We start from the raw sequence: 25,566 nt of genomic DNA, 5'->3' as shown, positions 1-25,566 counted from the left end.
TTGGAGAAAACCAGAAATGATGGGTATCTGGATTGTTACAAGGCTATACCTGCTACTATAGACCTTGGTAAACAATCATCTTTTAACTTAAGTCAATATTATTTACTGTTTTGTCCACACACACACCTGACCTGGTCTGTGGCATGAAACATCTATCGCCTACAATAAGAGAGGTCCACGTTTACAGCCACCTACAGGCATTGAATCATCGGGGCGGGCTTCTGGTGATAGCGAATCATATAAACCATGACCCATCTTCACAAAACTCTTCTTTTTTTTTACCCCCTCCGTAGAAAATGAATGTACCTTTGCACCTTACATCCTGTTCACCTCTCTATCTCTCTTTTTTTTCAATCCTTTAAGAATTCTCTAATAATTGAGGACCGGACTTGCGAACTTCAATTCGCAAAACTGAAGTTATGCCCAATTCTTATAAGTTGCTTCACATTTTAAAAACTAATTTACTCTACATCAAAAGCTACTCATGTGTTCTAATTTAAGGCAGGCAGCAAGGAACTTAGACCAGTAAAACAAAATGGAAAATACTATTTTATTAAATTGCATTTAGAACATTTTTAATACATTAAGCACAAACTATCACACAGTACATTCTAGAGAACTTAAGTAGCCTATTAGTGTTAAAACATTTTTTTTTCTTGTCAAACATGTTGGCATATATTCGTTAGTCTCTGCAGTAAGCGTATTTGTTACATGGGTATTAAAACATTTTTTTTTTCTTGTCAAACATGTTGGCATATATTCGTTAGTCTCTGCAGTAAGCGTATTTGTTACATGGGTATTTCTGATTGTACTTGAAGGGGGAAAAGAAGGGGGTAAGCTAAACTATCCCACAATATCACAGAATTTGAGTACCTAGGTTACTGTTAAAAATTCAGTTTATATTTTATTTTTGTTTTTAACAAAGCACAGTTCATCTAGTAAAACCTTTCACAAACTTTTGAAGTCTGTTCCTCCTGATTACAAGGGAACTCAGAACTGGGAAGTGTGAATCTACTGTAATTTCAGAAAGATTACAGTTATCTGGAACTGAAGAACCCTTAGTTTATTCTAGTTACGCTTTAAACATTGTAACTTAATATACTGAAATTCCTGTGTTGCAACACCCCCCCCCCCCCTTTTTTTCCACGCCCACAAAAAAAAAAACAATGTTGAGTGAAACTAAGCAATAATGAAAAGGGAAGCATAAAATTAACTGAAATGAAGTCAAACCCCCAATCAATTCCAAACACAACTGAATTTTATGTTTTGAATAAAAATAAACATTGTTTTGCTAAACTTCATTAATTTAAAAAACCATAGATTGTTTTGGTTGCAGATAAACTAACATAACACATGTCATTTAGGTTACAATTATCTTGATATGTAAAAATTTATCCTCTGAAGAAAAAACCAAACTTTTGCTGGAGTTATAATTATGTAACTCCTCCCATTCCACAGCCTCTATTCCCTACATTTCCAGCCACTGCATCGCATAGGGGTTTCTGCAACCTCAGTCACCCTTCAACTATACTCTCGAGTAGAGGGGATGGAGGAGGACTGATGGATCGTTAGGGATGACGGCCATGGGAGACCCTGAGGGTCGAGGGTATCTGCTCCAAATGCATCTTTAAGTATGCCAGGGAGGGGTAGAAATGGGAAGTGTAGAACATATGCTAATGCACGCCACCCTCTAGAGACGGCTACCACAATGGGGGTTTAAGTGTCCGACGAATCCTAGGGCGCCACCACATATGTATAACGGGCATGTGGACGCGGCTACTCTGTTCCCAGGGCCGTGACGTAGCCCGTGTGTGGCGATGCCCGTTTCCCCCTGTATCACTGAAAAACCTCCGAGAACGACGACAGGTGCATGAAGCTCCTTCCTCTCGCAGCACTCGCGACTCACTGCCTGTTCGTCTTCGCTCGGCAACTCTCGGGAGCGGAGTACTGACGTCACACCGGCGGGCGTGGGCCGACACACGCACACACACACTTCGGCGGGTGGTCGTAGAGGGTGGTGGTAGAATTAGGGTGCTCGCAGCGTGTAAGGGAAGAGGTGGTGGCACATCGGGCTCAAAAGGGCGCAGCCCGGAACGATGTCAAGACTACTGTAATTAATAATGGATGGAGGAGGAACCTGCCACTGCGCCTGGTGGCTATCCCTAAGAGGGGGAAAGGTATAGGGGTGTGTGGGAAATCATACTATGCATTCTGGTAAATCACATGGGATAAGGGAAAGTTTATGAAGAAGAGACCCTCTCTCCCCTTCCCAAATGGTGCTTGCGTGCTTTGTACTTACTGCATTGGCCTGAAACTGACCCATTTCACGTGCTTCTCTAAATTACATTTTACTTTCACAATAATAATAAAAAAAGAATTGCAAAGATACACGAATGCTGATTATTTGTGTGAAGTACTCCATATCAGTGAAATTTGTGTTCCTCTTGAGAAAACATTAGTACCAAGTACACTAGAGACTAATACCCTGACAGCTCCAACTTGTTTCCTTGTTTAAATCTGGTATTCTTGTCACGTCAGTCCGATACAGAAAAACCATTTTTATAATTATTAAAGTGATTATGAGAGAAAGTAAACTTCCAGTGTTTTGAATTTCATAAATAAAAGTTAACTATTAATAATGTGTATTTAACAATCTAGGTCCATTCTACGACACTTAAACGTAAAAATTGTAACATATCTGGACCTGCAAGATATTTACGTTTTATCATCCGTCTGTCAATTCCACATTGTATGGAAACTTAAGAAACTGAACCCAATGAGATTAAACTTTATGGTAAGGAAAAATTAATTTAAAAAAAAAATTATATCCGAGAACAAAACAAAGGCAGGACATAACAATACAAATTGGCCACATTAATGTTTCTAGTGATTGAATAAAATTTTAATTGTTTTTAAAAGCAAACAAGCGTGGCTACCACCATGGCCAAATACTCTGCTTCTATTGGCTGCATGGAGCAACGTAAATGTAAAAGTGGGCATTGCCGAGCATCGGGTCCGCATGCAAGCCGTTGTAGCTACTTAGCTCCGTGAGATCCTACTCCATTTACGTGATCAATCTCTGTTTAGGTGTGTTACTAGAACTGGCCTTATCTATTATTATGCTAGGTTATTTTTCACTCTCTCGCTTGTATTGTTGGTATATAGAGCTGTATTTAATTAGTCTCGAGAGTTTTGATTAGTACGCCTCTGTTCGCAAATGTCTGTTCCTTGAGAATGCACGTTCAACCAGCCAGGGCCCCCCTGATGGACAGTCCGGGGCCCGAAAGGGTACCCGAAATGGGACCCGAAAGGGGAGTGAGCTCGGGTGCGGTGGTGGTGGCGAAGGGGGGCCTGCCCTGGTCGCCGGACACCTCTGTGGCGTGGTAGCCGTTCTTGTCGGCGACGTAGCGGTAGCGGTGCAGCCCGCCGGCTGGGTCCACCCACGAGAACTCCCCCTCCACCACCAGTTCCTCGTTCTCGGAGCCGAGGTTCCTCAGCGAGCCCGACTCGTACCGGGAGCTGCCGTCCGGTGCAGCGTAGCTGCGGGTATCAACAAACACAAAAAAGTTAATATGAATCACACACTTTCGTGAATATTGAGACTTCTTTTGGGTTTTAATTGCGTCGAAAGAGAAAAGATTCGCCGATGTTTCTGTTAACATTGTAGTCGCCATCATCAAGGATAGGAAACTGATACCCTGATGACTGCAGTGGCGACTGCATATGTAAAACAATGTGGTCACACTACAGTGCACTGAGGTATAAATACTGTTGTACCATGGGAGCTATTGTGGTACACTATTGTTGATATTATCGTATGCAGTCAGATGACAGTGCAGCATAGGGTGTGTAGTGCTAGAATTATGAAACGTACAACATTTGTGTTCCTTCCCTCCTTACCCCATATCAATGGTTGTTCTCCATAGATACTTTGTTCCACAAGATCCAACCCCATTTATGTGATCCATCTCTGATTGACGTGGGTTAGTAGAACTGGCTTTATATATATTATTTATTTGTTTGTAGTCACACCTCTTTCTGCTAGGTTATTTTTTCACTCTCTCGTCTGTATTGTTAGTATAGAGCTGCATGGTATTAGTCTCGAGAGTTTTGATTAGTACGCCTCTGTTCGCAAATGTCATTTCCTTGAGAATGCACGTTCAACCAGCCAGGGCCCCCCTGATGGACAGTCCGGGGCTCGAAAAGGGAGAGAGCTCTGGTCTGATGGTCGGAGCGGGGGGCCTGCCCAGGTCGCCGGACATCTCTGTGGCGTGGTAGCCACTTTTGTCGGCGACGTAGCGGTAGCGGTGCAGCCCGCCGGCTGGGTCCACCCACGAGAACTCCCCCTCCACCACCAGTTCCTCGTCCTCGGAGCCGCGGTTCCTCAGAGAGCCCGACTCGTACCGGGAGCTGCCGTCCAGCGTGGTGTAACTGCGGATATCATCGCATATAAACAAGTTAATATGGATCGCAGGCTTCCGTGGACATTGAGGTTTCTTGTGAGTTTTAGCTGCGTCGAAAGAGAAAATATTTGCCAATGTTTCTGTTCACATTGTAGTCGCCATCATCAAGGATAGGAAACTGATACCCTGATGATGAGGACTGCAATGTTGACCGTAACATTGCTTTACTACATATATAAAAACAGTGTGGACAGTACTACAGTGCACTGGTATACTATGGTAGCTATTATGGAATACTGTGGTAGCTATTGTGGTACACTATCGTGGAAATTATTGTGAGCAGAGTCAGATGACAGTGCAGCTAATGGTGCGCTGTGCTAGAATTATGATACAGCATTTAGTGTTCCTTCCCTTCTTACCCCACCCCCTATCACTCGACTGTCCCCATAGATACTTTGTTCCGTAAGATCCAACTCAATTTACGTGATCCATATGTGTTGACGTGTGTTAGTATAACTGGCCTTATCTATTATCGTGTGTTTGTAGTCACACCTCTTTCTGCTAGGTTATTTTTTCACTCTCTCGTCTGTATTGTTAGTATAGAGCTGTATTTAATTAGTCTCGAGAGTTTTGATTAGTACGCCTCTGTTCGCAAATGTCTGTTCCTTGTAAATGTACGTTCAACCAGCCAGGGCCCCCCTGATGGACAGTCCGGGGCTCGAAAGGGTCATGATGGGCTTCAGGTTTGGGGGCTGCTTGAGTGTCGTGAACTCTGGCGCGGCAGTGAAGGCGATGGGGGGCCTGCCCGGGTCGTCGGACACCTCTGTGGCGTGGTAGCCACTCTTGTCGGCGACGTAGCGGAAGCGGTGTAGCCCGCCGGCTGGGTCCACCCACGAGAACTCCCCCTCTACCACCAGCTCCTCGTCCTCGGAGCCGCGGTTCCTCAGCGAGCCCGACTCGTATCGGGAGCTGCCGTCCGGTGCAGCGTAGCTGCGGGTATAACACACAAATCCAAGTTAATATGGATTGCAGGCTTTCTTCGACATTGATGTTTCTTGTGGGTTTTTTAGCTGCGTCGAAAGAGAAAAGATTCGCCGATGTTTCTGTTAACATTGTAGTCGCCATCATCAAGGATAGGAAACTGATACCCTGATGACTACAGTGGCAACTGCATATGTAAAACAATGTGGTCACACCACAGTGCACTGAGGCATAAATACTGTTATACCATGGGAGCTATTGTGGTCCACTATTGTTGATATTATCGTGTGCAGTCAGATGACAGTGCAGCATATGGTGTGTAGTGCTAGAATTATGAAACGTACAACATTTGTGTTTCTTCCCTCCTTACCCCATATCACTGGTTGTTCTCCATATATACTTTGTTCCATAAGATCCAACCCCATTTATGTGATCCATCTCTGATTGACGTGGGTTAGTAGAACTGGCTTTATATATATTATTTATTTGTTTGTAGTCACACCTCTTTCTGCTAGGTTATTTTTTCACTCTCTCGTCTGTATTGTTAGTATAGAGCTGCATGGTATTAGTCTCGAGAGTTTTGATTAGTACGCCTCTGTTCGCAAATGTCAGTTACTTGAGAATGCACGTTCAACCAGCCAGGGCCCCCCTGATGGACAGTCCGGGGCCCGAAAAGGGAGTGACCTGAATTTCGGCATTGGAGGTGACAGGGGAAGGCCTGCTCCGGTCACCGGACACCTCTGTGGCGTGGTAGCCGCTCTTGTCGGCGATGTAGCGGAAGCGGTGCAGCCCGCCGGCTGGGTCCACCCACGAGAACTGCCCCTGCACCACCAGTTCCTCGTCCTCGGAGCCGCGGTTCCTCAGAGAGCCCGACTCGTACCGGGAGCTGCCGTCCAGCGTGGTGTAACTGCGGATATCATCGCATATAAACAAGTTAATATGCATCGCAGGCTTTCGTGGACGTTGAGGTTTCTTGTGGGTTTCAGCTGCAGTCGCCATCGTCACGGACATGAAATTGATACCCAGACGATGGCGACAGCAATAATCGATCAAAAATTCGGCGAACCTCACATATTTAAAAACAATGTGGTTGACATTACATTTTGCTGAGGTAAAAATACTGGTATACTTTGGAAACCATTGTGAAATACTGTGGTAGCTTTTATTGTATACTGTGATGGAATAATTGTACGTATTGTAGTGAAAATAAGGGTACACTGTGCTGGAAATTATTGTGTGCAGAGTTAAATTATAGTGTTTAAAATTGTGCTCAGTGCTATAATTATGGTACAACATTTGTGTTCGTCACTTCCTTCACCCCCTTTACGTGGTTGTTTCCCAGAATGCATTAGGAATGTTTTGCTCTCCACCTATCACTACTCCAACATTTCAGGTTTTGTTTGCTGCTGTTGAACTAGCCGAATGAAGTCATGGGTGCAGTCTTGATTTCAAATTTTCACTGATAGGCACGCTAGTGTCCCTCAAGCTATATTATATGACGTCACTGATCGTTCCTTAGATCGCTGGTTGAAGCCGCTAGTGTAGCTGTGTTGCATAAAGTTTTATAAATTCCAGGGTGTGTGTTGTTGGTTTCGAATTGTCATTTTAACATGTTAATTTAAAGTTTCAACAAATATACCAATCATAACTCACGGAACAAAGGTAGTAATTTTAGTTGAATGCCTTAAAATCATGTCAGCTGGGGAACTTTGCTCATCTAATAATTTTCTCATTTTCGGATCGAGGAGAAGGTATACTCAAATAAATAATGTTCTCTCTCTCTCTTAACATGAGGCCACATAAATATCTAGGCTATGTTCGTGATGATCTCTATGTTTGTTATGTAAGCTGTGTTCCCTGCACTAGTGGGTCAGACAGTTCAGTCTATTCTGTGATTTCGGAGGAAATCATGCAGCGTGATGATTCTGACAATAGTAATATTCCACTGGCAATTAAGACTACATAAATTTAAATTCTTCACGCCGTATTTCGTTGAAGTATTTGAAATGACCGACTAAGAGGCTCAGCCGAGTGAAGGTTTTTTTTGTGTGGAAATTTTCTTTGCTGGGCGTAGAACTTGTTTGTTGGTGGTCTTTGCAAAAAAAATACTTTTAACTTATATAATCCAAAATAACTAGGGAACAATGATGGTACGACAAAGTGTTTATGGTTATAATATTGTTGCTAATTACACCGGCACACAAAAAAAATTAAGTAGAATGTGCATTTGACCGGACCTACCTACGGGTACGTATTTTGGTCCGCTGAATCCGAATGTGAGGTCAGTTTGACCCCTACACCCTCGAAGTTTCGAGAAAACTTCAAAAAACCGTAAAAATGATGAAAATTGGCAGTTTTAATGATAAAAAAATGTTTTGGAACTAAACTAAGCGTGATTTTCATGTATTTCGATCCGCTGAATATGAATCAAAACTTTATTGAGACCACGAGCCATTTTAAATGTAAAAAAATCACACAAAACTCTCGAAAATTCCGAATAAATATAGTTTTCTTGATAAAAAAAACTTCTTCTGGTCCAATTCAGATAAAATTTTATATCTTTTGATGTCTTCAATTCGAGAGTAAAAAAAAAAATTACTTTTTCGGAATTTTGGAGGGTTTGTGTGATTTTTTTACATTTAAAACGGCTCGTGGTCTCGATAAAGTTTCGATTCATATTCAGCGGATTGAAATACATGAAAATCACGCTTAGTTTAGTTCCAAAACATTTTTTTATCATTAAAACTGCCGATTTTCATCATTTTTACGGTTTTTCGAAGTTTTCTCGAAATTTCGAGGGTGTAGGGGTCAAACTGACCTTGAATTCGGTTTCAGCGGACCAAAATACGTACCCGTAGGTAGGTCCGGTCAAATGCACATTCTACTTAATTTTTTTTGTGTGCCGGTGATGGTAAGCCTTATAGTGGTACCATAAGTGAAGATAAATTTTTAAAACTTGGCTGCAGCATATTAACACTGCTCTTACCACTCTGGTATAATTATTTAATGTAAGTCTGTAACTTCCTTTTGTTTCCCAATAATCAAAAAAATTTATAATATCATTTATAATATGTATTTTATCATCATTTTATACAGAACACACTAGTGCGATATATGTGCATTATAGCACACTTCACTACAAAAACACTGATACCTGCGAACTTAACACATGTTTATATAACAAGTGACATAACAAGGAGTATGGTAGAAGTAAGAAAGTCCAAGTTCTCAAAAATAATGTGTTTTAAAATTATATACTTATTCGTTTTGTAGGTAGGCAATTATTAATTTTTCACGTGGAGCATCTTAGCTCTCGGTATACAGTATTTAGTAGAAGTATTTTTGTGAATAGAACAGAAGTAGAATGGACGAAAATGTGTAATCGTGGAGCTGCCATCTGTGGAAGTCTCAGAAATCTCTAAAAGATGGCGGACCCGCGTGTTTCTCCCGTATATATTAACTTTCGTGAACATTGGTGGATGTACTAAGTGTATTGGTGTGTCAAAGTAAACTTTATACAGGTAATAGTGCAACTATCCTTTAATACTTTTATGTGATAATGTATAGTCATAAAAATAAAAAATGGCAACTTAAAATGTATGTTAAAATGCAGGAATTATAATTTTGACAACTCTTAGTTAAAATGATACGTAGAGATAGCACAGCGTTCATCATGCTGTAGAGAGAGAACAAATTATTAGCCCACATATATTCAATACCATGTTGAATAAAAGAATTTCATGATGAAATTTTTATAGTTAATTCTTATTGAATCGGCTCAATAAGATTAAGGATTGTTTGTAGGAAGTATTTACAGACTGATTACTATCATTTAAGCAAAAACAAATATACAAACGTATACTTAGTTTCATAATATGTGTTTTAAAATAATTCATGTTAATATTTAATTTTTTTGAATTCTACGTTAAATCTCGTGTCCGAGTTTCGCATTATAAGTGTATTTGCAACACAAGAACCCATGAATTTTTCAAGTGTGTTTCGCTTTTTGGGAGCAGTTTCATTATATAGTTAAAAAATTTTGGTCTGCAAATTTAATGATTCGATAGTCGATGTAACTGCTCCGGCAGCGAATTCTAGCGGCCGGTGCGGAAACTACCTGTGATTTGCGTCAAGAAATGTATTTGAAAACACAATATGCATATATTATATATAATATATAAGTATTATTTTTAAGAATTCTACGTTAAATTTTGTGTCCGAGTTTCGTACGTAGGGGAATGAGGGGCAAGAGTCCGCATGGGGAAAGAATCCTTAGACGTGGTAGTTCTCGCCGTCGCCGTTAGATAGCTTCAGCGTTCATAAAGGGAGATTTCTGAATGCGCTACAGTCTCGGGACGCAGCTGGTTAGCGAGCAGCGGCCATTTTTACGAGTGTAATTCGAAATATACGCTTTGAGTGATATTTGATGTAATTTTTTTGTGCTATAAACGTATGTGCAGAACCGCGACGAATTTTATTCGTCGAATAATAAGTACATTCATGCAACAGGTATGTATTTTTCTTGTATTCGTATAAGGTTGTTATTTTAATTGTGCTTCTGTGAAATATGGATGACGAATTACAATTTCTTTGGTGTGTCGGGGCAAGTTTCCTGGGGCAAGAGTCCGCACAAACGATTATGCGGACTCTTGCCCCATAACATCAAACATTAGATACTAAACACACACAACTTTTTTTAATATTCAAAAAACGTATAAAGTTTGATTGTTCGACAAAAATATTACTTACATTTCAAATTAATAGGTAGTAAAATCAAATATAAGCTATTTTTTTCCATTGATAACAGTTTTCTGCAATTAAACAATAAAACTATTAAATAATGCTAATATAATTTTAGAAAAAGACTTCATTAAAATTGTTTATTTTATTTTAGGAAAATGAATTATAAAAGGAAGACGGAATGAAAACCACTTGATGCAGATACGCTAGAAAAAGCTAAATTCAGAAGGGCGAGTGGTGATTCAATTTGAGCCATTGCTGCAGATATGGGACTGGAGGAATCTACCTTACGAAAAAGGCTAAAAAAGGGATATCTTTCATGTGTTTTTTTTTACTTAATACGTGTATGTATGCCTACACGTTTTTAACTAAATAACTAAAAAAAAGTGCCTAGCAAGATTTTTTTTCTTTTAGGGAACTCCAGCCAATTCCTGTGGCCGTTTTACTTCTACTTTTTCAGCAGAGATGGAATCGGAACTGGCCGCTTACCTAGGAGAAATGGACAAAAGGTTTTATGGTCTAACATTCAAAGAAGTACAATCATTAACATACGAATATGCTGAATGCAATAACATACAGCACCCATTCAAAAATGAAATCAAGTTGGCAGGTAGGGATTGGGTTTACGGTTTCCTAGCACGCCATCCAAACCTGAGGTTAAGGAAACCAAAAGGCATGAGTGTAGCGAGGGCTGTAGGTTTTAACAAGGGACAAATAGATCTGTTCTTTACAAATCTATGTGACATTAATGCTAAACATGACTTTCTGACCAAACCCACTAGGGTATACAACATGGATGAAAGTGGTCTGAACACTGTCCCTAACAGGTTACCGAAAATAATATCAGGCAAAGGGCAAAGGAGTGTGAGTAAAATAGTGTCAGGTGAATGAGGCCAAACAGTCACAGTTGTCTGTTGCATGTCAGCAGCTGGGAATTTTGTCCCTCCTGCAATAATTTTCCCCCGCAAAAGAATGAAACCTGAGCTCACTGATGGAGCTCCACCTTCGTCTTTGTTTCTTTTGTCTGACTCAGGTTTTATCAATGCAGAACTCTTTGTGACCTGGCTCCAAAATTTCGCATCACACACCAAACCCTCTGCAGATGATCCGATCTTGCTAATCCTTGACAACCATTCTTCACATATTTCAATACCAGCCATCAAATTTTGTCGTGAACATCACATTCATCTCCTTTCTCTGCCACCTCATAGCTCACGCAGACTTCAGCCACTGGATAAAACCTTCTTTGGGCCCCTGAAAACATATTATGCATATAAATGTAGTAAATGGATGCCAGCACATACTGGTAGATGCATTACACAATTTCAGATTGCTAATTTGTTTCGATTAGCTTATGAAAAAACAGCTACAATTGGCATTGCAGCAAAAGGTTTTCAGGAATGTGGCATTATTCCAATGAATGCCGATATTTTTTCTGAAGTTGACTTTCTTCCATCTGAAATGACTGACAGGCCTCTCCCAATCAATAATGAAACAGTGAGTGCAGAAGTTGGCCTACAGCAGGCTTCTACTTCACACCATAGGCCTACAGTGGAATTTGAGGAAACCAATGTCAAAAACGTTTCAGTTAGGCATGGGCCTATGCTTACTGAAAGTAGCCTTGAAATTGTCTGTAAACATTTTGCTTCAGGTAGCTCTGAGCCTACTAACATATCCTCTCAAGCATGTCTTCAGAATTTATCCAATCCTGTAAAGTGTAGGCTCACTGTTTCGCCACAAATAATTAGGCCCTTCCCAAAAGCCTGTCATCCGCAAAAGAGGCATAGGACATCAAAACGATCCGAGATTCTCACATCATCGCCATATGTTAAAATGATGTCATCACAAAGTGGAATGAACACTAGGCCTAACCAAAGAAAACAACAGTGGCCACAAAACCAGTCGTCTTGAAATCCAAAGGTGCTCGCGCAAAACACACCTTGGTTTTCAGTGGCAAGAAAGGCATTGCAAGCTCTGGTAAGGTGGGCTATTTCTGCGGTGTATGTGGTGCAGTGTACCAAGAGCCTCCATCTGTGGACTGGATAATGTGCAGTGAATGTAAATCATGGTGGGAGGAACCTTGCACTGATTATTTGGGGAATGGTTCTTTCAAATGCAATAGATGTAAATAGGACTCTTGCCCCACTGCAATAGGATTCTTGCCCAACATGTAGGGCAAGTTTCTTAATTTGCAGTCATGTATTCTTTTTGTATTACAAATGTTCAAACATGGGTTATATCTGTATACGTTATATGAAATAATACACAATGCATTGTCATAGCATATTCATGTGGTTTAATGAATAAATAATAATTGTAACATTCTTAAACGACTACTCTTTCTTAAGTGCCGACTCTTGCCCCTCATTCCCCTATAATAAGTATATTTGCAACATGAGAACACATGAATTTGCACATTACAGAGGTTAGATGTTACGCATCTCTGGCGAGTACTGAAAGGCTCTCGCACTTCATTTATATTTTTGTTATATGCTGGCCTATCTGTAAATAATTGGTGTACAAATATCAATATATAAATATTTTTTGGCTTATCCTAGTCTTTTGCATGGATGTCAATAATCAAGTTCCACGCAATAACTTCTCCGAAGTAAAAGGATTATGAGCCTCTACTGATGTCTACATATTCGAATACGTCTGCTAAGATTTCAAATGGTCATTTCTCGCTGGGAGCGGTAGTAGTCTCTGCCGAGGCCCCGTCGGGGAGGTCCTTGGTGGTTGTCGCAGCGACTTCTGCGGGCTTGCCCGGGTCGTCGGCCACCTCGGTGACATTGTAGCCGTTCTTGTCGGCGACGTAGCGGTAGCGGTGCAGCCCGCCGGCCTTGTCCACCCACGAGAACTCCCCCTCCATCACCAGCTCCTCGTTCTCGGAGCCGCGGTTCCTCACCGAGCCCGACTCGTCCCGGGAGCTGCCATCGGGCGCGGTGTAGCTGCAACGCAAGGAACACGGACGGCCGCCCCTCGCGGCAGCTGCGGCGAACTCTTCCCACTCGTCTGGCGCTCCGCCTCTCTCGCCCGCCGCTCTCGCGGACAGACGTGCCGCGTCTTCGGCAGAAGTTCGCGCACCACGCCACTGCTCGTGAGTGTGGCCGTGCATGAGCGACACAATGAGGAAGGCAAAGTGCGCGCGATGTGAAGGCCCGCATTGCGCCAATTACAGAGGCTGCATGGCCTACAAGAGGGAGAACTGGTGTTACCTCTCGCAACAGGAGTGGAAAGACAGAGAGCTGCAGTCCAAACGCGCAGTGCGCGAAAACAAGCGAGCAGAAGCCGCAGCTCAAGTCCGCCCGCCCCCACAACAAGCCGGCCCCTGCCCCCAGCCCCCAAGGCAGCCGTGGCGAGCCCCAAGCTACCACCCCCCCCCCCCCGCAATGGCAGAGAGCCCCAACCAATATTCAGTGTTGAGCGATAGGCATGAACTAGAGTACCCTGTCTTGGCAAGCCCACCCAGGCCTAGAGGCCAGCCCCTGCCCCAGAGGCCCCCGAAGAAACACCATTCAGGGCACAAAAATGGTAAAGGCCGGGCGCAAGGTCAGGTGACGGATCAGCCAGGTACTAAGGCGCCACCCAACTCCACCCCTCCCCCCAGTGATTCCAAGAAAGTCGCGCCTGGGAAACAACAAGCCAGCCCGTTGCAGACTGACTCACCAACAGAATTGCCAACTGCGTCACCGCAGCTAAAACCCTTGGAGAATCCAGCGATGGGCGCGAGTGACTTTCTGAAGCTCGTGAGCCAATTGGATGCCATTGCACAGGACCCTAACCTGGCACACGTCCTGGAACCAATGTGCATTTTAATGGCTATTTGGTGTAATCCGTCCAAGTCAATAGAGGACAAAATAAAAGCCACCACGGGCTTCGTGACAGCATTAGCGGCCAGCTTTAATGCTGCACACCCTTAATTTAGGTTCTGCCATTAATACTACCCCCGTAGACAGTAGATTAAGTACCATCCTTTACTGGAATACACAAGGAATTAGAAATAAAATAATCGAATTTACCAATCATTTAATTAAACATAATATTAGAATCGCAGCGATAAACGAAACACACTTAATTCCAACAGATCGTCTAACTATCTTAAATTACACTATTTATAGGCGCAACCGCGATACCAGAAGTGGAGGGGTTGCCCTACTAATCCACAGAAGTATACAACATAGTGAATTTCATTTACCTGAATTTAATAAATTAGAAGCTGTTGCAATTACTTTTAAAGTCAATAAACAACAAATAGTGCTTATTTCGATGTATGCACCACCGGGGAGGTCACTAACTGAAAACGAGCTGGACATCTATGGCTCAGCTCCCACATTCCTAGCAGTTGGCGATATTAATGCCAAGCATGAAGACTGGAACTGTCGGAGCAATACAGCCAATGGCCTACTGCTGCAAAGACACGAGTCTAACAAAAATTATCAAGTACATGCTCCCTCAGAGCCCACTCACGATAGCGGAGTACTAAGGCACAACCCCGATATTTTAGATATTGCATTAAATAAGAGAGATCAAACGGGATTTGAACTCAGAGTCTTTCACGAAATGTCGTCTGACCACTTTCTAGTACATCTACTATTCGATTACGTGGACACTGACATCAGTCCTCCGAGAAAAATTAAAGACTACAAGAAAGCCGACTGGAGAGGCTTTCAGACGTATTTATTCGATAATTTGCCTGCAGCCGATGCTGCCAACTTCGAAACGAAAGATAACATCGTATCAGCAGTCACTGAACTTACAGTTAAAATTCAAACTGCAAATAACTCGTGCATCCCAGAAAAGGTGGCTAGATTTAAGCAAGATGTACTGCCGGTGTATATTAGGGATTTAATTTCTCAGAAAAATAGATTAAGGCGCGAATATACTCGACGTAGGCAGCGCGACATTAAAGCGAGAATTAATGAATTACAGAAAATAATTTCCGATGAAATAACTGTATGGAGGAGCAGCCAATGGGAGACGAAAGTCTCTCAGCTTCAGGTGCAAGATGGTAGCACCTGGAGTATGACAAAGCGATTCCTTCATAAGATAGATAAAATACCTCCGCTACAAACTCGCACTAGGTTCGCTTTTACACCGACAGACAAGCCACAAGCCTTCGCGAATACCCTTGAATTAGCCTTTCAACCTAATATCGAACCCTTTGACCCGCAATTTAATGCCGGAATATACAGAGACCTTACAATTAAACTTAATCAGCCTTTAACTTCAAAACCTTACTTAACTCAATATCAGGAAGTTAAACAGGCTATCAGGTGTATGAAACCACGTAAGGCACCGGGAAACGATGACATTCAGGCAGTAGTCCTTAAGAAACTGCCCGACGAAATTTTGGAATACCTAGCTCAATTAATAAATGGAATACTTAAACTACAGTATTTTCCATTGCAGTGGAAAGAAGCGAATGTGATAGTTTTTCTTAATCCGGAAAAGATTAGACACTGCCCCAAAATTATAGGCCCATTAGTCTGCTGAGTACATTGTCAAAAGTAGCCGAATGCATAATTCTGCAGCGACTAAATGCTCACATTAAAGAAAATAACGTCCTTCCGGACGAACAATTTGGTTTTCGCAGCGCGCATTCAACAACGCATCAACTGGTCCGTATGACAGAACAAATAATAACTGTGTTCAATCAGAATAGCTATAATCTCGCAGCGTTTTTGGATATAGAAAAAGCCTTTGATAGAGTACTTCATGAAGGCTTAATTTATAAATTATATATAACTAGCTTCCCCGATTGTTATATTAAATTACTGGCCTCGTATTTGGAAAGTCGATCGTTTAGAGTCACGACAGAAGGAGCACAGTCCGATTTGAAATTATTAAAGCAGGAGTCCCACAAGGCAGCATTTTGGGGCCGGTTTTATTCAATATTTATATCCATGATATGCCTAAGCCCGCACACCGATCAGTTCAGTTTGGCTGCTACGCGGACGATACGGTATTGTTTAGCAGAGCTAGTATTCTAGAACTCGCAACAGACAGATTGCAAACCGCGTTAAATTCAATAGAACAGTGGTGCACAAAATGGCGAATTAAGGTAAACCCTACTAAATCAGAAGCTATAGTTTTTACGCGTAAACATCTCCCGCCACTTGAAGATAGACCACGACTAACACTTTTCAATGAGCAAATTCCTCACAAAAATGTTGTTAAATATTTAGGCGTGCACATGGATAGGAAACTACTATGGCGCGATCACATAGAGGCGAAAAGAAAAACAGCTTTCACTAGGCTCATGGCCCTCTACCCCGTCATGAGCCGGCGTTTAGGTAGCTCTGTTAAAAACGGAATAATAATTTATAACGCACTAATAAAACCAATAATCACGTATGCAGCGCCGGTGTGGGCAACAGCAGCGGAATCTCACTGAATCAAGCTACAAAGAATTCAGAACAAGAGTATTCGTATTGCGACAGATGCGCCTGTGTATTGCCCCGTAAGGGCTATGCACAGAGAGCTCAAACTCGAACTTTTAAAACATTATTATTTCCGAACTGCGCAAAAATTCTATGATAAATGTGCCATAAGCAGAAACCCATATATTTCATCACTGGGCGAACAAGATCCAGAGTTGCATGGAAAATATAAAATGCCAAATTCAATCTTGGCTCACAGACCTCCGTAGTGTGCTGTGGCTGGCTGAGCGATCGGCCAATCAGTCTCCCGCGAGTTGAAACTTAAATTATATAGACATTAATGAAATAATTTGCTAATTCAAAATGGTCCGAAGCACGCAGATGTAGGTTTGGATCCCGGGAGTTCCACTGCCTGTGCTGTTAGGGCTGACTCCCTATGTCTGATGGGCATGGCCCGCCTGGCAGGCTTCACCTCCAGTGCCGGTTGTGTTTCTGAAAGACATGGGATTTTGAATTGCAAGCTTGCAACAAATACCAAAATGCGAATAGGTTTTGACTTAATTCACCTGTAACTTTATACACCGACAGTTCCTCTATATTTAACTTGTAGTATAGTAGTAGATATTAGAGATTTGTAAATTAGTAATAAGTCCTAGATACTAAGTAATAGTCATCAAAAATATATATTTCTAAAATAATAATAAAAAACTAAAAAAAATATTTTTAGTTCTTATTTTTGTTTTATCTTAAGCACTGCACGTCCATCCCTGAGTTGGGAGTTTGCATATTTCGTAACGAAATGCCTAGTTTGTAAGTCATTTATCTGTTTTCTGTCTTAGTTTCTTAGTTTTTTAGGTGCTGACTGGCGGCGGAGTGAGTGGTCAGTGCAACCACTCACCACCAGGGGCGCTTGCGTCCCAGGTCACTAAATCCAGTACTGGACAAATAGCAAAGCGGACCACGAGTCCAAGTGCCCAAACCCCGCATGGTAGACTCCTTTCTACTCTGTCCAACACTTCATCCAGACCATCCTCTGTCTCCTGTAAATTCCTACACGTAATGCATGCCAATTTGCATCCCGCATGAATGTGCCCAGGGTTTTCCCTGTGTCTATGCAGGTTTTACCTGGGCCCAACCTATCTCTAGTTAAAGTCTAGATTTAAGAGTGAGGGGAGTTAGTCATGGCGCCAATCGCTGCCATGGCTGGCCAATCCCCTCCTAGCACATGATGCATGCGACCCTCTCCTTGCATGGCTAATCCCAGCATGACTAGGCGTATAGGCTTCGGCCTGAGACGCACCTAGGTCCCTCCCTAACCCGGACCCCTCCAAAATACACTTAGTTTTAGTTAGGTTAGGTAAAAAAAAAAAAAATCGAGCGACACAACCACCGCTACAACCCTTCGCCTCGTTTCAGCATTACCTTTTTTTTTTTTTTTTTTTTTTTTTCCTGCGTTGTCTCATTTCTTCGTCACCGTTTTCAAATTAGCGGGTTTTGTAGACAAATTTATCACTTAACCGATAACACTATTTTTTTTCTTCGTATTTTATATCAAATTAATGTAATCCAAAAAATTACGAAATGCAACCTTTCGTGTTTGTCATCTTGGCTCTCGCTTTTTTTTTTTTTTTTTTAATAAGTCGTGTGTGCGCTAGTGCTTTATTTTGAGACTTTAGGCCTAAATTAAGTTTGAAGTACTGCAAAATGTAGTTGTGAGGCATTTACAGCTGTATTTTATTGAAATAAAACTTTTTTAAACTATAAAACAATTTTAATTTATCTATAAATAGTTTAGTACTATCTAAACACATCGGGCATCCTTACTATTGTGAAACAATGAATAGTGCGCACATAAATTGAATGTCTTAAATCACAAATTACAAAATAACCAAATAACCCTCACGTAGGACAACCCCCCCCCCCCCCCCCCCCTCCATCAACTCTTTGACGTCTGCCACAGCCTCCTCATCTGCCGCTTCCTTTATGCTGCTGATTTTTTGTCGATTAATGTTTCGGTGACTAATTTTTTATCACCGAATTTTTATTGACAAATTTTGTAATCGATTTTTGTAGCAAATGTTTTTTTGTTTTTTTAATTTTGTGATTTTTGCTTTCTTTTGGTAACTTTTGTATAATTGTTTTTAATTATTGGAATTTTCAGCTTTGTATCTGTAGTGTAATTGGTGGAATGTCATTAGCAAGGTCAAGACTTTGCATATTTTGTGATATTCGGTTAATGTTTTTATTTTTTCAGGTGGAGAGGTATGAAAATGCTGTTTTCGACTCTATTGAGAGGTAAATAAACTTTTTTTTTTAATATTTGGTTTAACTATTTATTATGTAAACATATTTTTATACGGCACCCAATTCACATTTATAGCTAGTTGTGTGGGTTCATCTAGGAAATAACAGTAATTATAAATATTGTGGCATGTATGATTAAATGGATAATGCGTTAATATAGATTTTTTTTTTTCGTCATAAGGCATGCAGAGCTGTGGGTGTTAATGTGCAATTTTATTAACCGTTCAAGATTTCTTGAAAATGTCTGATTACGAATTGCATTCAAGGGGCCCCGCCAGTCATTGCTGTGATTGTGTTAGTGAGGCGGGATAATAAGAGTCACGCTTGCTGGTGCATATATCGCAGTATTTCCTCTAAGCACAGCTCTGACCTTACATGCAGTCTTCGCGTCGTGCATGGGGCAACTATGAAGATTTAGAGCTATAGCAAACCGTATGTATTCGTTACTGAGTAACGGGTGCGCCGTCTATATACGAGTAACGAAACGTTACACACGGCTAAATTTCATTACTCGCATTTTTCGTATGTTTCACGCATGCGCGCGCATATTCGATGAGTTTACGTTACAAAGAACTATGTTTGTTTATTAAGTAAAGTATAATTTGGAAATTCGTCGTCCAAGTTTTTTACTGTTTATTAAAGGTATTGTGTGTGTAGACAAAGTTTGATATTGGAACAGAAACAACGTAAGAAATTATTTTTTACAAATTAGAAATATGTATGTTTTTCTTTTTTATTATCGCGAATTTTCACGTTTTTTAATCTTAAAAGAGCTAATCTAATAAAGCCGCTCTAATGAGATTTAATTGTTTCTTGGTTAACAAAAACTGTTAATTATCAAATATTAATTGTTTATATTCTATTTATTATTATTATTTACGCGACGTCATACTGTACGCGTACGCAATACGACTCGATTCGTTCCTGCAACATAACATAGCATGTTATGCGGTATCAGAAGTAACGAGTAACGATACGATAGTAACGAGTACTAATTCTTATAGTAACGAATACATACGGGTATGCTTTTTTTTCGTTACTTTTACACCTCTATGAAGATTTGACCGGTAACCACAATAAAACATGGCGGAGAAATTAAGATAAAGATGTCATGCAAGTCATTTAAGTGCTATTAAGAATCTGTACCAGATGTCCATGACTAAAAATGATTCTGAAAAATCACTCTTAAGGCGACGCGACAGCAGATATCGCTGTTTTGTGAACATGAATATTTCTGACGGCGCGACAAACGAAAGCAAAACTAACTATAAAATGTTTCTTGCCATTACGTTCGCAACCCTTATACGACAGCTATCAACGTTTACAAGTACAAGTCCTGTTTATTTGTTTGGTCTAAAATTAAATATAAATATCAAAAAGTCAATTTAATTGAACGTATTTAAAATGTTTTCCAAACGAGTTTTTTAAATAACACCTCAGAAATTCAAGAAAAAAAATATTGTATTACAAATGCACCAGTATAAAAAACATTCGAAAGAAAAATATTCTCGTTTTCACGTCATTCCGATATATGGCAGATAGTATTCCCAGTATGAACAATGTATGACAACGTTCCCTAATAAACATAGTTGTTTTAATTAGAGAATTAATTTTTATAATTACTTGTGAACTTAAAATTTAATTTTAAGTAAAATTAAAGCAAATAGGCCTACCTAGTATAAAATAATAAAACCAATGGACTGAGCTATGTATTTAATAATATTATAGCCAATAAGATAAGTAAAATGTATTACAAAATGTAAAAATGTAAAATCCAGTAATCTATTATTTTAAAAAAAAAGTTTTAAAAAAATTAGTGACGAGGCGTAGAACTACGTCAAAAATTACCCCGTGATCATTATAGCCAGGTGCTTTCCTATCAATCTACCGAGACTTTCTTGCTTCTTAGATGAGACTGCGTGTTATTAATTGTGTAATGCAGTTTTATTACGTATTTTAAAACTTGCAATTACTTCTTTCTATGACCATTTTAGTTTACCAAAATATATTGCAGGATAGTTTTACTACCGTAAAGGTTTATTTGGAATACCATTACGTTTGTTACGTCCCCATACATTTACAAAGGGGACTACATGCTACACGTGGGTCCGCCATCTCGAGGAATTTGGCTCGTAGTATATCAGAAAAAAAAATTGGTTGTCTGTTTACGGACGATAGTTTAACGTGACAACGTCATAACAAAACATTGATGAAATGATTGCACAATTTTATGAATAAAATTGAATCAGTTTTATTGAATTATCACTATTTTGTATGGATACAAAGAAGGAGTGAAATGAAATCTACAATTTAATTGATAAATTTACTTTTATTTGCACTCATTAATTCAAATATGTTTATTACTTTAACGAAGAGATTATTTTAACTATAACTTTTATACATGTTTGCTATTTAACTTCTTCCACTCTGTGTTATTCTGTTAAGGATAGGACGATGATAGGAAAAGTAAGAAACGAATAGGAGTGTTTCAAGTTTCATGTGCCTCGAAAAAGTCAAATCGATGGTTGTTCCAATCGAGTGGAAGAGAGATAGATGCGGCGCAAGCGTACAATGAGCGTAACGGGACACAGCGTAACGGGACAATGTGCGTAACGGGACACTTTTTCGTGCGTGCAGCCGGCGTTCATCGATTTATTAGACGTTGTCACGTCAAAATAGAACACGTTCTATTGCAGTTTTTGTGAAGACTTCTGGTATGAAAACTTTTATACCCAGAGCCAGACCCTTTGGAAAGGGCGCTGAAATGTTACTTTCAGGAGAGCATGCACGCTAGCAGAAAATCGGCATGAAAACTGCTAAGGAAATGGGTGTCGTGTAGGCGCAGAAGAGACCAGACCTCACCTGAACTTGTAACCGTCGAGATTGAAGCTGTCTTCTGGTCTGGCGAAGGCAGGCGCCAGAAAGATTGTCGTCGCTAGAAGCAGAATCTGAAAGAAAGCATGCAATAATTAGAAGTTGACAATCTTCCTACGAAATAAAAAAAAAATAACCACAACTCGGAATTTTTATGTACGGTGCGCCAAGTTAAGTTCAAATGACGAAAACATCAGGATGGATACCAAAAGTGAACTTGATGCTGTCAAATTTGGGAATACCAGATGAATAAAAAATTATTGTTCGAGCTTAATTTCTGTGGTATTTTCATTCTCTGAAAAGTGAAACGGCTCCGATAAAAGCGAGAAAGAGTGAAAAAAAAAATCCTAAACCCCTGCTTTGGACCTGATTTTCGACAAGGAATTTTAATAAAATACTGGCCGTCTTGTTGAAGCTCACTAAACTGTTAGCTACCATAAAGTTTTTGCACACTTTAAAAGTTATACTCTACGGCATTTTTAAAATATGAACCTGAAACATTTTAAAACACACATATCACTCAGTATCATGAGCGTCCTAGGATTTGGGGAGGAGGAGGGTCGGTCCAGATTTTTAAGAAAAACTCTAAAGAAGAAACGAATTTTTACTATAATATATATCAATGACCATAGACTTTTCATCGGTAACTTTTCTTTTTTCCCCATATTTTATTCTACAATGTGACCTATAACATAGACAAATAGCATTACTTATTACTAAAAAATTTAAAAAAACTAAACCTAAAAATAAAAATTCCGTGAACTTGGAAAACATATGTGATATTTTAATTCCGTTCGTTTATATAAGTAAAGCGGACCTTTGCTTACCTAGCTGGAAAAAACAAAAAAAAAAAAAAAAAAAAAAAAAAAGTTGAATAAAAAAAACTTTAAACTGTAATAAAACTTAACTTTATAGAAAAAAAACTCTTCAAACTTTGTTTTTTTATTCCAATAAATTAATTTAAGTAAATAAATAGAATAGCCACGATTATCTTTTTTATTCTTATAGGTTTGTAGTTAGTAAGCAATTTACTTTCAATGTGGCCCCGTTTCATATAAGGCGGGAAAATCAAGTTTCAGCTTTCCAGTTTTTGTAACATCCATTTAAAATTATGCAACTCACGATAATCGAACGTTCTTCTTCATGTTACAAGTACAATTTTTAAATGAACGCACCTGGCTTCGTATTTGTGTATTTTATTTGGTTTTATGTGCCATCCTACAGCTGGAGGCCATTTACAGAACATCACAAAAATTCAAACATATAAAAAACATATTTACATCAACATGCAAAAACACACAATGAAAAAAAAACTTAAATAAACATACAATTTAAGATATATAAAGTGACAATACACGTGACAACACAACACACATGAATACATATAGATGTGTAAAAAGTTCAAAATAGCAATTTTTTTTTAAGTTTTTCCAGCTTCTTTTTAAATTATGACAAAAAAGATTTGACAACAAAATCAAGCTAAAATTATATATTATAATAGTTGAAAAAATTAATATTTTTTAAAAAAAATTTAAAATTTATGACAAGTGTTTTGGGATCGAGATGTGCGGTAACAAACTAATGAGAGAGAGAGAGAGAGAGAGAGAGAGAGAGAGAGAGAGAGAGAGAGACACACACACACACGCTGTTAAGCCGAGCTCCAGTGGAGCGAAGTGGTCTCTATGTAAAATGATTTTTTTGTGGACATACAGTTAAATTGATATAACTTGGTAGTGTAAATATTAGGTAATAAAACTGTATTTATGGGGCTATCTTTTAATGACCTGTTTGCCCACTCGTAACAAATATATTTTTATAAGAAAGTTTTCTTAGTAATTGAATTCAAAAGACTTTTATTTGTAACGTTAAAATCTCACGGACTATACATCAATTATTGTTTGATTTCGTTAAAACAAATCACAAATAAATTCATAATAATGTTAGGTATCAAATACTTTAAAAGCACGTGTCAAGTTTGTATGAAAGCCAGGGTACAATAACACGTTTGCAAACCGGCATTAAATATAGGCGGCTCGGAAACACAATTCCTGCCGTTTTTGTGTGTGTCTAGTGCTATGCTGGGAAGGAAATACTTTATGATAGTCCACTGAGGATTACAGTAATTCTTCTAAAATAATCTCTCTGTAAACCTATAGAGCTAAGTTGCTATAATTTTACTATTACTGTCTTCGCTTGTTCTTTTCTTCTTTTTTAATCCTTGGAGTGAGGGGTCCGGACTTCATATATCTCCCCCCCCCCCCCTCCACCCGCTATTCAAGGAATGCAACGATGCCATAACGCAACACGCAATTAATGCAAGAAAGTCACGGACGTTTAAAACAACGCAAACCGCAAGACGTCACCAACCCGACGACTTGAAATCGTAAAACTGTAAGAAAACTAAGATTTATTCCACGGGCTTCTTTTGTTCTTTCATGTTTATCATGAAAAACATGTGACATTTTCATTGATAAGATTTAAATGTGTTGTTTTCTTTCATTGCGCGAATGTTTACCAAGGGAAAACGTCATGTTTTAAATAAAAACTACATCGTGGCCTTCTATGTACTATTGAATATATACGAGTATATACTATATAGTTATATATATGTATATATATAATATGTATGTACATATCATCTGCGTCTTTAAAAGTTTTCGGAACACGCAAGCCAAAAATCAAGAAAGTTGGAAGTTGAACATTAATTGCGTTACGTTATTGCGCCTTGCTTAGCTTATATAAACCGGCACTCTAAAAATGAGCGTGGTGAACTTTTTTCGTATTGCGTTTCTTGCTTTGTTGCGTTGTTGCCAAGTTGCGAAGCCCAGCTTGAAGCCCAAACTCACCAGAGCCATGGCCGAGACGGGAAAGAATGGAACGGGACGTCTAGCAGGTGGGTCTCCCGATTCTTGACTGAAGATGCATTCTCCTGTTCCAAGCGGCCTTTGATCCAAGGCCGCCCGCCTCGACCGCAAAGTAGGGTTGACCCCTCACCCCTCCTCCACCCTCCAGAGACACAGACGGCCCCATCTGCTGCCGAGTCTTCTTTTTCAGTCGAAAAAAAAAAATCCCGAGGTCGCCCTGACCTATCATTTACGAGCCTTCGGCGCATGCGCAGGTTATATTACCTCCTCCGTAGTCGGGGAAACGTGCAGAAGTTGTCGGAGGTAACTTAAACGAAACGCCGAAAAAGTCACATGTACAAGGCCGTATGCAATGAGGAAAAACGTAAAATTCAAAATAAAATACAGGGAAAAAAATTAATTGCAAACAACAGGATGTTCTTTGTTTGAAACATTTTAGTGAATTACGTAATTTATTTTGTTATTGCATGGCACCCTCTTCTGAACTTCTATAACAGTATAGTTTAATATACTACAGAGCAGATAATGCTATACGGATACCAGATATCTTTGTTACACAATACTCTATGGTGCATTTTATTTAATTTAACTTCAATAGCAAACATACTAAACATAAGACAAATAACAGTAAAACAATATATAGGCAATATTATCAGCATTTGTAACAATATATAATAATAAAAACACAATTCTCTTTTATTTAAAATAGTTACTACTATTTGGTTCTAATCCACATGCGCATAGCAACAAATATGAGAATATTTTATTATATCGAGCACCAAACTTAAAACAAAAGTTTTATTAATAATTAGATGTGGTTAGCAAACTAGGTATTATCTGTAGTAACCATCACGTGAGTCAATAGTTAATATTTAAACCAGTGCTTGATTTACCCTGGTTCTGTTCTAAGGAGAAACTACACACAAGACTCCTGGTGTCATCAATGGTTTTGAGACTATTTAAATGAAATGATACATTTCAAATACATTTCAAAGTTTTTTTTAATCAACTTTTGCTGGA

General features: G+C 39.5%; 1 protein-coding gene across 3 annotated transcripts; it reads right to left on the bottom strand.

The window, feature by feature from the left end:
• Positions 1-536: 536 nt before the first annotated feature.
• On the bottom strand, positions 537-24,606 carry LOC134539944 (endocuticle structural glycoprotein ABD-5-like). Of its 3 annotated transcripts, none has more exons than XM_063382317.1 (3): positions 24,529-24,606; positions 21,671-21,756; positions 537-6,291 (listed from the first exon to the last, which is right to left on the bottom strand). In XM_063382317.1, exons 1-3 carry the CDS (start codon positions 24,535-24,537, stop codon positions 6,015-6,017), a joined length of 372 nt encoding a protein of 123 aa, XP_063238387.1. In that variant the 5' UTR covers positions 24,538-24,606; the 3' UTR covers positions 537-6,014. The 3 variants fall into 3 exon arrangements, with proteins under 3 accessions (XP_063238387.1, XP_063238386.1, XP_063238388.1); XM_063382316.1 differs by having other exon boundaries at positions 537-5,393; XM_063382318.1 differs by lacking the exon at positions 537-6,291 and adding an exon at positions 12,398-13,072.
• Positions 24,607-25,566: the final 960 nt, after the last annotated feature.

This window comes from Bacillus rossius, chromosome 16 (assembly GCF_032445375.1).
Source record: "Bacillus rossius redtenbacheri isolate Brsri chromosome 16, Brsri_v3, whole genome shotgun sequence".
NCBI classification, from domain to species: domain Eukaryota; kingdom Metazoa; phylum Arthropoda; class Insecta; order Phasmatodea; family Bacillidae; genus Bacillus; species Bacillus rossius.
This window is presented reverse-complemented; position numbering and strand designations above follow the sequence as displayed.

Bases quoted from the DNA above. Each gene is read 5' to 3' on its own strand.
- LOC134539944 (XM_063382316.1), bottom strand. The intron at 5,394-21,670 runs GTGAGGTCTGGT...TTATACCCGCAG, and splicing joins CTCGACGGTTACAAGTTCAG to CTACGCTGCACCGGACGGCA.